General features: G+C 37.7%; 1 protein-coding gene and 1 non-coding gene across 3 annotated transcripts in view; both read right to left on the bottom strand.

Moving 5' to 3' along the window:
* Nucleotides 1–12,807, bottom strand: part of rassf8b (Ras association domain family member 8b) — a 66,698-nt gene that overhangs the window by 35,787 nt on the left and 18,104 nt on the right. For both annotated transcript variants that reach the window (XM_088348664.1, XM_088348666.1), the window contains one exon: nucleotides 1,389–1,557. In XM_088348664.1, coding sequence (XP_088204790.1) covers nucleotides 1,389–1,500 — 112 coding nt within the window. In that variant the 5' untranslated portion in view covers nucleotides 1,501–1,557. The remainder of the gene's footprint in view (nucleotides 1–1,388; nucleotides 1,558–12,807) is intronic.
* Nucleotides 9,019–9,091, bottom strand: trnak-cuu (transfer RNA lysine (anticodon CUU)). The gene has a single exon. It is a non-coding gene; the product is annotated as a tRNA-Lys (tRNA).

The raw sequence follows: 12,807 nt of genomic DNA, 5'->3' as shown, positions 1-12,807 counted from the left end.
CAGTCTATTTCAGAATATAACTGATTGTCAACCCAAATTCTTCTGGTAAAGTACATACCGTAATATAAAAATACACACAAGTGTGTATGTTCCTAAAACATATAGGTTATAACCCTTTGTAAAAATCAAATATCTCTAGATATTATAAATAGCCTTTGAATAGTTAACAATGTTAAAACTTATTTTATAAGAATAATAAATTCATTCTATGTATATACTACATTTTTATCGTTATAAAAATAAACCCCCAGATCTATCTGTAAATTCTCATAAGCATTGTGACTTTTTAACACATCAAATACATTATTATGTTTTAGCATATTTTGCCAGAAGTTTTAAGAATATAACAAACTGGCTTATAAGTATTTTGGTTAACATTATAAAATAGAGTTCATATTATTGAATGTTGACTAAAATTACTCTTTTATCAGCATGATTGGGGTGTAATGTCTTTAATTAACGTCTTCATTTTTTGGGTTTCATGCTGTCCGCTGCCATCATTTTTAAACATAGCTAACACACTAGTCTTTGCTCATCTCCCTCCGTGGTTGCGGCTAGCTACATTCGCTTCGTCAAATTTCTCCGTCTTAACTTTTGTGAGGAGACTTTTCTTTGTCCCTTCAACCCATCTTTCTTTGCTTGTCTTCTCATCCGTGTTAAAATATTTTTTCATGGAGTCACTTAGAGGGTCTGCTCCACTTCATGTCTACATTTCATACAAAATGCTTATACTGTGTAGTGGCTTAATTTAAACAAAACACTCCGTAAAAGAGAGCGCCACCTATTGTAGTGTAGGTGCAAGGAAAGAAAAAGAACAGCGCGCCCCTTGACGGAGCCTCGCACCCTCTAGGGGACACTTTTTAAGTACGTTTCATGGCAATTTTTCAATTCAAATGTTAGTAAATATTTTTGAAACAAATATAAGTGTTGGGTAAAGTGGTGGTAATATGTTGCTTAAATTTTTAGTGGCAGAAGTTTACATTTTACCCCTAGAAAACGCTGCCTCCATTTTTTTGCCCATTAATGATACGTCATCTTTGCACTAATAAACATTTAATAGTGCCCATTATAGGTGTAGCATGCTCCTATCCTCTTGGGTGCAACCCGTAGGGGGATGACACTTCGTAGAACGCCATACAGACTAATGCCAGCTGCTGGTAATAACAAGTAAAGAAAAAATGCAATGGAAAAGCGAAGCTACCAGAAAGCCGGTGTCATTTTTAACCAGACTTGTTAAGAAAACATGCCAACAATTTCAAGCATATACAGGAACCTAACCCAAAATTCAAGAACTTTTCAATCATTAAAAACATAACAGTAAAATTCAAGCATTTTCAATGATTTCAAGCACCCGTACAAATCCTGGATTAAACAATCTTTTGGCTTACCGATGGCTTGAGCGAGCGCGATGACCACTTCCTGACATGTTGTGAACTCTGTGACGCCACACACGATGCGCTGCACACCGTCCACCCAGACTTTCAGCTCCATGGCCTTCATTCAGACGCCCCTCATTGCTCCACACCACAAGGGGGTGCTAAAGAGTCACTTGCCATCCTGGCGGAAAGATATTTGACAATGAAAGTACAGCGGTACCTCTTTTATCGAGCTTAAATCGATGCAGGATCGTACTCGTAGCTCAAATTGCTTAAGTTAACACTCGAATTTTTCCGATAGAAAATCATTTAAAACTATTTGGCCAGCTCCCGTCCTCCAAAAAGCATACAAGTGACCCCTAAATAGCTATAAAACAAATTTTCTTAAAAACTGAAATACATATAAATAGTAATTGAACATAAAACAGTGAGAAGGTAAATAAGATGATATTAAACCAATAAAATGCGAGTTTACTGTGAGCGCCGTAATGAATGTGTGTTCGTGCTGCAGAGGAAGGGTGGGCAGGGTTGTTGCAAAGAGGAGTCATTGAGATCAAATACCTGTTTAACTATAGATTCTAACGTATTTTATGTTTTTTATCATTTCACATATTGTACGCTGTAAAACAATTCTTATATGGGCTTAAAAAAAAATCCACTTCATCTCTGTCACTGTTAGCAGACAACAACGTCATCGCAGATGGCTAAAATTGTCACAGTATCTTACATAGTATGTCTTGCTGCGAGTTTAGCAATGTGTTTGTAAGGTTTATTAATGCTCAATAAGGAGGATATGCAATCATTAACCAAGGGAGAAGTTGGTGCAGGTTGACAGGTATGAGATTGAGGGACAGTTGATAATACATTTGCACTTACTCTACACATAAAAATTTAAGATACTGAAATTTCAAATGACTGTACACACCAAAACATTTTACATCACAATTTTTCATTTGTAGTAATTTGCACGTGCAAACGGGATGAGCTGATGCTGGAGGTGAGCAGCCATGAGTAGTGAACGGTCTCGAGCGACCTCTAGTGGTAGCCTCTGGGACAGCTTGCAAACTGGATTTTTCTCCGTATGGCCATCAAGAATTAAAAAAAAAACCCTCAAAGACAGAAATTCTCGTGTTTAGGGGTGCTAATATCCACCGTTTCTTACCGCGACGTCAAAGTCGAATCCGGAGACAAAAGTATACTGTACTCAACACACTGAAGAAACCACGCTTTTGTTTCTGCTAGTTCGGTGTAAAAATGTCATGTTTTGTTTGTGTTGTAGAATAAAAAAATGTTAGTGATTATAAATTGATGTTGTACCGGATACCAGCAGACACTCCTGATTAAAGAAAAAGAAGAGAGTTGTGGTAAAAACATTAACGCGAAAAGACTGGACCGAGGCAACTCATGAAAAATGTTCGGTTTGCAGCCCACACTTCATATCAGATCAAATATATTAATTTGTTGTTATCAAGTGCACATAACTTAGTATATGGGCATAGTATCTTGTTATTTACTTAGCTTCGGCTAACTGCTAGTCTTTAGCCTAAATGCTATCAAGAGATGCTTCTCTTAAAATAAAAAAATAAAATACATGAATAATTAAATGTATCTAATAAATGACTCATTGTTGGCAATGCGTGCCTGTTTTTATTTTCGAACCTACGCAGTTTGTACAAGGCTATAGTTGGCATTTCCTGAAGAAAGAAGAATCTTTTTTATGTTTGTTCACATGTCTGGACAATTTTCTTTGTTGGGACAATGAGTCACAAATGTAGTTGGCACTCGTGTGCTTGGCTCCTCAAAATGGTTAGGCGGGTGGAAATTGTTTTACGATTATTTCTTCAAAGTAGTTTCCTCATGCACTTTTTTTTAAAACACAATCTGTACACGTAAGAGTAGGACAAATACTCAAGGATTTTGTGGTGTGATTTCCTAAGCTAACAGCAGTGGCATGCACACAGCTGGAAAGCTATTCCAAACTGCTGACACAAGTATCTCTGCAAACTCATTATGAAGCCGGCAGGGGCTGAGCACAGCAGCGGAGCACAGCGCAAACCTCTCGGCATGGATCTCCCTAGTGAAAAAAAACGTACTGGAGAGGAATTTGTCGGAATAGACAAAATTGGGCTCATTAGCGCAGTATTTTTCAACCAGTGTGCTTTGATACCTTGTCAAGTGTGCTGCAGGAAATTGACCAATTTGATCTTTGCAAAAATACCTATCATTATTTAGTATATTTACTTCCCCTCCTGATCAAACAAGTAACTATGATAGACATCCATATCAGCAGATGGCAGCGGATAGCACTTATATACTTATTATCTGCTTGGGAGTTAGCACAGTATATTTAATAACTTATTTTATTGAACAAAGCTCTTTAAGATTGCACTGTAAAAAATAAAAACAATCAAAAAGAGTAAAGCACATAATTTGAAGTATTATTTCCTTTATTTTATATACTATTTATATGCTCAGGAGGCAGTTCAGTGAAATATTTGACATCACATAGTTGGTTTGAGGAAGCTGTTTAAGATTGCACTGGAAAAATAACAATAATATGTCAAATAAAGTAAAAATCTTGCACACACAAATTTGCTGATTACAATGATTATTTTCTCAGTTAGACCCCCCTCCCACACACACACACACACACAAGTAACAGTTAGTACATAGTAAAAAAAAATATGTTTGACTGACTGATCATTTTTGCTAAATATTATTTTTGATATTTTTCAAGAAAAAATAGATAAAACTAGAGTGAAACATGTTAAAGAAATAGAGTAAAAAATGAATACCGGTAACTTGCATTGCATACTGAGCCATAGTTGATCATAAAAACTTGGTAGTCAATTTAAGCAACATGATCATTAACAAAACTAACAAAACATGAAACTGAGAAGTAAATTTCAAGCATTTTCGACTGACAGTGCACCTTGAGAATTTTCTATGAATAAAAGTATTCCTTGGCTCTGCATTAGCGGACAATGTGATGATGTGTCACATTTTCACAAGTGTGATCGAAATATCGGAACAGGGTGATGAACTTTTCATAACGTGAAGGAGAATAACACAATGAGATTTTCTTTCACACCTTCCTTCTGTACATTTTTGGCTTGGCTGTGAGAAATCAATCTGAAACTGCCTGTTTTAAGCAGTGAGTTTGATATTTACAGTATTTATTTGTGTTTTTAGCTTCAAAAGAACTCAAAGTTTGGGTGCGCGGTATACACGAGGTCTCACTGTAGAATATTACCGTATTCAGGGAATGATTGATCAGTCGAAAATATGGCAATTACAAGACATTGGATGCAACAGGAATCGAACCCAGATAATGGAGGTGAGAGCATCAAATCCTCACCACTAGATCAACATTCATATAAATAACAAACAAAAAGGCTTTCAAATTAATCTCATTCTCACACTATTTTTATACACAGAAACAGAGACTAATGTTAGAGAACGAAGCAAAGGGAAAGTCGGCCTGAAAGATAAAAATAAACGCAAAAAAGCAAGACAGGGGAAACATCTCGTTGGTGTATTTGATGATGAATTGGACTTTGAAAGACATTAAATAAATATATTGTAAATTTTATGTGGGTATTGTGTTCATAGTTTACGGTGTCAATAAACTATTTGAATCACGGTCGCACATATGGAACAGTTTTTGTCACCCTTTAAGACCCTGTAGAGCAGGGGTCTCAAACTCGCTGCCCCATGATTATAGTTTGGGGCCCCTGCCTTATGTGAAAGTTAAAGGGACTTTGTCTACTATTTGCCCAATGGACATTGCTGTATTCTGTTGTACCACTGAAAACGATGACTGAAAAAAACAATATATAGAGACTCAAAGTGATCAAAATGCACCTTATTGCTTTAAAAAGAGAACCAAAAAAGAAGAGAAAAGGGAAAAAATAGAAAAAAGGACAAAAGGAGAACACGGATAAGAGAAAATGAAAAAGAAATAAGACAAAATTTAAAACTCAATAATAGGAAAGAAAAATAGAAAAAAGAGAGAAGAGAGAAAATTGTTTTTATGTTTCTTTTTGTCTTTTTTCTCTTTCACTCCTTTCTTTTCAATCTTTCCTTTTTTCTTTCTTTTTCTCAATTTTCCTTTTTTTGCTTTCTTTTCCCCTATCTTTCAATTTATACCTGTTTTCCCTTTTCAACTCTTTTTCTTTTTTCTTATTTCCATTTTTTTATTCCTTTTAAATATATATATTTTTCCATTCTTTTGTCTTTCTTTGTGAAAAATTAGAAGAAAAATTATTATTTTACCTCACTTCCAGTAGTTTGTAGTCTCCCTTGGCCTCATTTTTGGTTGCACGACACATTAATGACATCTAGTGGAGAAATATAAAACACTGTCCCTTTAAGAACAGCAGAATGTTTTTGTCAGCACTGTTTTTGTGGAAAATCCCATTTTGGCCCAACCTCATCCGAACCCTAGCTTCAGCGGCCCCCAACTCACTTGAGTTTAAGACCCCTGCTGTCGAGCTAATTCACTGTTCCTACTGAATCTAATATTTAACTTCCTGACAGATCTCATCTCCAATACCTCTGAATAGACCGGGAGGCTGAGAGGTGCGACTCCCCTGTAGTCGGAATACACTCTCTGGTCCCCCACTTAAAAAGGGGACCACTCTACTCTGCTAATCCAGAAGTCTGTCCCAGATTATCCACACGATTTGGCAGCCCACAACATAAATAATAAACTCCGGGTGTATCTCATCCACGCTCGGGCCTTGCCGCTGAGGAGGAATTTAACCACCTCAGTGACTTCAACCTTAGAGATAGGAAAGCCCACCCAAGAGTCCCCAGATTGTGCTTCTTCACAGGTAGGCGTGTTGGTGAAATAGAGGTACTTTGAAGCATTCTGCTCACTGTTTCACAACATACGGGTAAAGTCATCCCAGAAATGGAATTTGTGTACAAATCCCTAAATCTTGAGTAGATATTCTACTTCAGAAGTCTTATTTACTCTTACAATTAACAATAAAGGCGTGCAGTCTTTCTAAAAGTGTCAATCTATTTTTGTAGTGTGGTCAGAAACCTTTGACCACCACTGCTTAGAAATTTCAATTCAGCATATAGGGAAAAAAATCTTTGGAGTGGACCAATTAGGACTTTAAGGTTTTTGCAAAAATAATACATCAATTTAGTTCAAACAAAACAAACCGTCAGGTGGAATTCATCCCACTTTTTATCGAGGACGGGGAGTTTTTTTTTTTTTTTTTTAATTTGCTTAAACAAACAAAGAGACCTTAAGCGAATAGGGAGAAAGCAGCTGTTGAAAGGCAGTTGCTGTCTGTCCCCAAGTTTATGAGAAAAAGCCACTTTCATACCAACTAAATGGAAAAGACAGCACCAACTTAAGACTGCAGAATTAAATTAGTTGTGCAACACCATGAGCACTCCAGTTTGCTGTATTGCGAACAACCTTCGTTTTTCTCCGGTTGTGAATCGCTACACCCGCACCCTAAAAGCCAACATAATGCCAGCCAATGGCAGCCACCGCGTAAATAAATCACACATGACGTGGTTGTGAGTAAACAGCAGACCGCATGCTTACCGAGTTTGAGCGTTACAATTCCGTTCCAGCTTTCTGGTAAATACGCACCCACATTTAGATACGACTATAACTTATGTCTTGTAACCTAAGAGGCTTCCAACATTACTCAAAGACACAAAATTAGCTCACTTGACTTTCCCTTTTTTTAGCTGTGTTGATTCGTAAGCAATATACTGTATTTTCCAGATTATAAGTATCCGTTTTTTTTTCAGTCTGACTGGCGGTGCGACTTTTACTTGAGTGAGACTTACATGTGGAATTATTGAATTACAGTTTGGTAAGGATGTTTTGTCTGCTAGAGCAGGGGTTATTGATAAGCGCAAAGGCACCCAGTTTGTTATGTTTTTCTAAAGTAATAACTTATCATGTTATTACTATTTTGTTGCAAGTTTTTGAGTGCGCTGAGGAGAGTGATGAGCAACAAGAGTATGAGTGTGGATGTTAAGAGGGGACTGCATGGGAGTGTGATTGTGCCGACTGTGTTGTATGGTGCAGAGACTTGGAGCCTGAACGCAGATTAGAAAAGGAAATTAAATGTTTTTGAGATGAAGTGTTTGAGGAGTATGTTAGGAGTGAAAAGATTGGATGGATTGAGAAATGGAATTGTGAGAGACAGACCTGGAGTAGTGGTGGAACTGAGCAAGCGTGTGGATAAGAGAGTACTCGGTTGGTTTGGACACATGGAGAGGATGGACAAGGAGCGAATGTTGAAGAGGATCTACAGAGTAGAAGTAAATGGAAGGAGAGCAAGAGGAAGGCCGCGATTGACATGGATGGATGGTGTTATGAGTGCACTGCAGGAAAGAGGTCTAAATATAGTGGAAGCCAGAGCTCTTGTTGGTGATAGGAATGAGTGGAGAGGTGTTGTAAATGGATAGTGGGATGTTTCGACGTGTTCTAAGGGATGGGCAGGGCACCCTTATGATGCGGCAGGGGTAAACCAGTGAAAGCTGCCGGGCCCTGCTGTTGAACAGAAGAGTGTGTTGTGTCACCCTGACCCGAGTGACATGGGCGCTTTCTTGTGTCCCGTTTCATCTGAAAGGAACGAAAGCATGAACAACTTGGGTGCCGAGGTGCTTAACTTGTTTGGGTGTTTGGGCATGTGGGTTGGCCATGGTCCCAAAAAATCTTTGTGTGTGTTTTTTGCTACTTTTTCCCTTTTTTAAATTTTCTTTGTTTTTGTGTTTGTCTTGCTGTCGGTAACCCCTCTTGAGGGATATGACCAGGGTAGATAGATAGATGGATACAGTAGATTTTGTTACGCTGTTATTGCCAGGTTAATTATTGGGAGTAGGTTTAGATAGAGTCAAGAACGAACAAAAATCATTTCACTTGAGAATCAAAATGACCCAGCCTTAGTCCTAGCACCCTAGTCACCGCAGGCACCACGTAGAAAACCCCTGTGCTAGTTGTCTGAATAACTCTTAGTATGTTACGTCGTTACTAATATTAACAGGCATGTCAATCATGTTTAGTTCGAACTTATTCAACATGTTGTCTCTTTTTTTAAAATCGCCTTTCAACATGACTTGGTATGGTATAGAATAGAATAGAATAGAATATGCCTTTATTGTCATTGTTACGCATGCTTTGGGTGTTGGGTTTTATCAAGTACATTTCTCCCCAAAATGCAATATATATATCTCATCTTAGTGCGATAGAACAGTTACTTGAGACATCTATTTGCATACATGTAGAAATGTAGAATAGATTTGCATACATGTAGAAATTTAGAAAGACTTGCTTACAGTTGTGGGAAAAGGTCGGGTAGACATCCTTGAATATACTCTTGGCAGACATTAAGTTTCCTTGAAGATAGCGTGCAAGGGACGGGACGCTCTGTACCTGATACGTGATACAGGACCGCCTTTTGGGGTGTACTCAATCGAAGCCTAATCGTCACTACCAGCTTTAAATACATTGTCATGTTCCCAGCTCTCTGAGATCTTCATTGACGAATCAATAAAGTGACATCTCCCTCCGAACGAGGCTCCTGTCCATTTTTCCTTATCCACATATGAGAAGACTTTTCTCTCGATTATCGAACCTCCAATTTCTCCAACATTTAAATGGCACCCAATGTGGGGCTCGAACCCACGACCCTGAGATTAAGAGTCTCATGCTCTACCGACTGAGCTAGCCGGGCCGCCTGGGTGAAAACCAGGAATCCTAACCGCTAGACCATATACGTAAAATTCGGGAAATTGTGTAGAAGAGGAAAACCATAACCCTAACTCGGTAGTTGTGTAGGCGCATGGTCTCAATGTGCACTGACTTAATTAGACTAATTAACTTAAATTTTTGTGGGCCATCTGTCTTGTTTTATGTTTGTTCAATGTTGTAAGTGTTTGTATTCTTTCCTGTATTCTTATCTTTCTTGTCTATATGGTTGTCCAGCGTTTAATCGGCCCACGTAACTGAAAGGATTAACAGAAAAATATCGAAGGAAAAGGAAAAAGGGAACAATACAGTACTCATTGAGACGAGAAAAACGTTTTTAAAGAGGAAGACGGTTTAAAATGTATTGTTTTAGATAGAACCGATAGCACGTCTCGTTAGGAATCGAAAACGTTCGGGTTTTTTTTTTTAGAAATCGTTTTGACGCTAAGGGTGTGCAACATAACGTCCGAGAGCCTATGGAGTTCCCAGAAAAATAAATGTTTTTTCAGTTGGAAAACGATGAATTTAAATGTGAAAAGTTTCAAAAAAATTATGTTTGGTTATTTTAGGTGCTTTAGATTATGTTAATGCCAGAATAACACCAAGAAAGGATAGAATAATAACAAAAAGAAAAAGGTTAACCTATTCCGGTTTTCAGTTCAAAATTGGAAAGTTAAGGAATGTGAAGACGAGGAAAAATCCAATTGAGTGAATTGGAATTGATTAATTTGAGATAGAAGCATTGTTGTACAAAAGTAGTGGAATAGCGTGAGTAAATTCTTTCTTTTCATTGAATATGGAGGAAAAATTCATTGAGTCGAATAAAAATGAGTAAGATGAATCATTGTAGATCAATGCACGTCATTTTCACATTAAGTAGGTGAAGCTAAGATAGTAGATTGAATTGGTTTGGAAAAAAAAAAAAAAAAAAAAAAAAATAAATAAATAAATAAATAAATAAATAAATAAATAAATAAGTGAGATGGTTATATGTCAATTTCCCATTAAACTAGTGGGCTAAAAAGCATGTGTTAGAGGGCGTAGGAGAAGGGAAAGTTATGTAGAAAATGGATTGTTGGCAGAGCAAGTAAGGAAGTTACAAATACAGAAAGATAAAAGTTAGTAAAAGAAGGTATAAAGGGGAAGAGATAGTAGGCATTGAGGAAAAGAGAAGAGGGGGACATGCAAGTGACAAAAGGAAGGAATGTAAAGGGGAAAAGGTAATTGAATGAAATATTTTTGTTGACAATTGGCCGCAGTAAAGAAAGCATATGTTCCGGGTAGACGTGTATAGCTAGATACCATCGGACAACCGAGAGGAATTCCAGAGGAATTTAAAGCTAGGAATGAAATTAAGTCTGGATTAGAATCGATATTTATCTGGATAACTCCGAATAAGAACGCAGAATGGATTAATTACATTTATTACAACCAACAACGTTTATTAATTACACTAACGAGGCCTTTAGTGCGATAGAACAGTTACATGAGACATCTAGGATGGCCTGGCAGAATCGTCAGGCCCTCGATTTTCTCTTAGCCAGTAAAGGAGGCGTGTGTCATATGATAAATGAGGAATGCTGTACTTATATACCTTTAAACACAGCCGAAGCAGGAAGCTTCACAAAAGCACTGTCAAAGATTCGTGAGTTGAGCAATGAAGTGACAGTAAATACTGAAAAGAACAGTATCTCTTTTGATTGGTTCTCGTCTACATTTGGGTACTGGGGTGGTATGTTAGCGAAGGGGGAAATTTTTGTACTAACTGTCGTAATAATTATGTGTTTGTTGTGTTTCTGTGCCATACCTATTCTTAAAAGAGGAATTCTTAAGACTTTTGGAGAACAAATGACAGTAGTGGCTAAAACTAGGGTGGCAGAAGCTCAATTAGCACAGTTAGTGATTGAATATCCAAGCTTATTCCTGAGTGAGGAGGAGCAGATGACTCAACTAAATTCAACACCTTGAATTTTATCTGGCAGCATTAACAGTCAGTTTACATTACATTAAATAATGGAGCATCTGCGGAAAGAGACACAAATGATGATCTGGACTGAATACGATATCAATTAGCACTATTGTTAAACACGCAACACACTATATAGCACTAGAAATAACAGCAACAAATATATTGGTTTCTGATTGTGATTCTTTTGTTGGTATGTCACACTGCCGGGGAGCAAGCTGCTGTCTGGGATGGTCAGGATGCATCGTCGCTTCCGGGTTTTTGGCTGCATGGAAACTGAGCGTGATGCCTGCTGGGATGAACACTCACTCCAACATCTGACTTCATGAGACCCGTTGACGAATACGACAGTGCATGGTCTTCAAATTGTTCACGGGGGTCAGGCCAAAGGCCAATGTGTACACTGTATCACTATCCAGTCATGCACTCATCTTGAAATGTATCGACGACTGTTACCAAAATTTGTTATCACTTATCAGTTCAATTATTCATTTACCTTTATCACGTACCGATCAACCGTCGACGGTCCACGTGTATAATCCAGTATGTACGGATAAAGATAAATGAAGGGGGGGGTTAGTGCATGGGTCAGATGTTTGGAGTGTTGGGGGTTTTTGTAAATGAAACATGAACAATGAAAGTTAGAATGATCACAGCAGGCTGACCGCCAGAATTTTATTTTATTTTCGATTTGCGTAAACTCTGTCCGTGTATTGATGTCTATGATTTGTAATACTTTACCACTACCCTGTATTCATTTTTGATTTTAATTTCTGTTCAGAATGGGAGTATAAACTCCCAATGGGGGGATATGTTGTGGTAAATACACTTGCATTTGTAGAATAGATTTGCATACATGTAGAAATGTAGAATAGATTTGCATACATGTAGAAATTTAGAAAGACTTGCTTACAGTTGTGGGAAAAGGTCGGGTAGACATCCTTGAAGATACTCTTGGCAGACATTAAGTTTCCTTGAAGATAGCGTGCAAGGGACGGGACGCTCTGTACTTGATACGTGATACAGGACCGCCTTTTGGGGTGTACTCAATCGAAGCCTAATCGTCACTACCAGCTTTAAATACATTGTCATGTTCCCAGCTCTCTGAGATCTTCATTGACGAATCAATAAAGTGACATCTCCCTCCGAACGAGGCTCCTGTCCATTTTTCCTTATCCACATATGAGAAGACTTTTCTCTCGATTATCGAACCTCCAATTTCTCCAACAATCTCATCAGCCGTACCGCTTATCCTCATTAGGGTCGCGGGGGGGCTGGAGCCTATCCCAGCCATCTCCGGGCAGTGGGCAGGGGACACCCTGAACTGGTTGCCAGCCAATCGCAGGGCACAGGGACAGACAACGCATTCGCTCATTCACACCTAGGGACAATTTGGACCGACCAATTATATATATATATATATATATATATATATATATATATATATATATATATATATATACTGGACTGTCTCAGAAAATTAGAATATTGTGATAAAGTTCTTTATTTTCTGTAATGCAATTAAAAAAACAAAAATGTCATACATTCTGGATTCATTACACATCAACTGAACTATTTCAAGCCTTTTATTATTTGAATATTGCTGAATTTGGCTTACAGCTTAAGAAAACTCAAAAATCCTATCTCAAAATATTAGAATATCATGAAAAAGTATACAAGTAGGCTATTCAACTAATCACCTGAATCATCTAATTAACTCGAAACACCTTGCGAGG

Source organism: Urocampus carinirostris, chromosome 11 (assembly GCF_059441175.1).
Source record: "Urocampus carinirostris isolate Australia breed hairy pipefish chromosome 11, RoL_Ucar_1.0, whole genome shotgun sequence".
NCBI classification, from domain to species: Eukaryota; Metazoa; Chordata; class Actinopteri; order Syngnathiformes; family Syngnathidae; genus Urocampus; species Urocampus carinirostris.
This window is presented reverse-complemented; position numbering and strand designations above follow the sequence as displayed.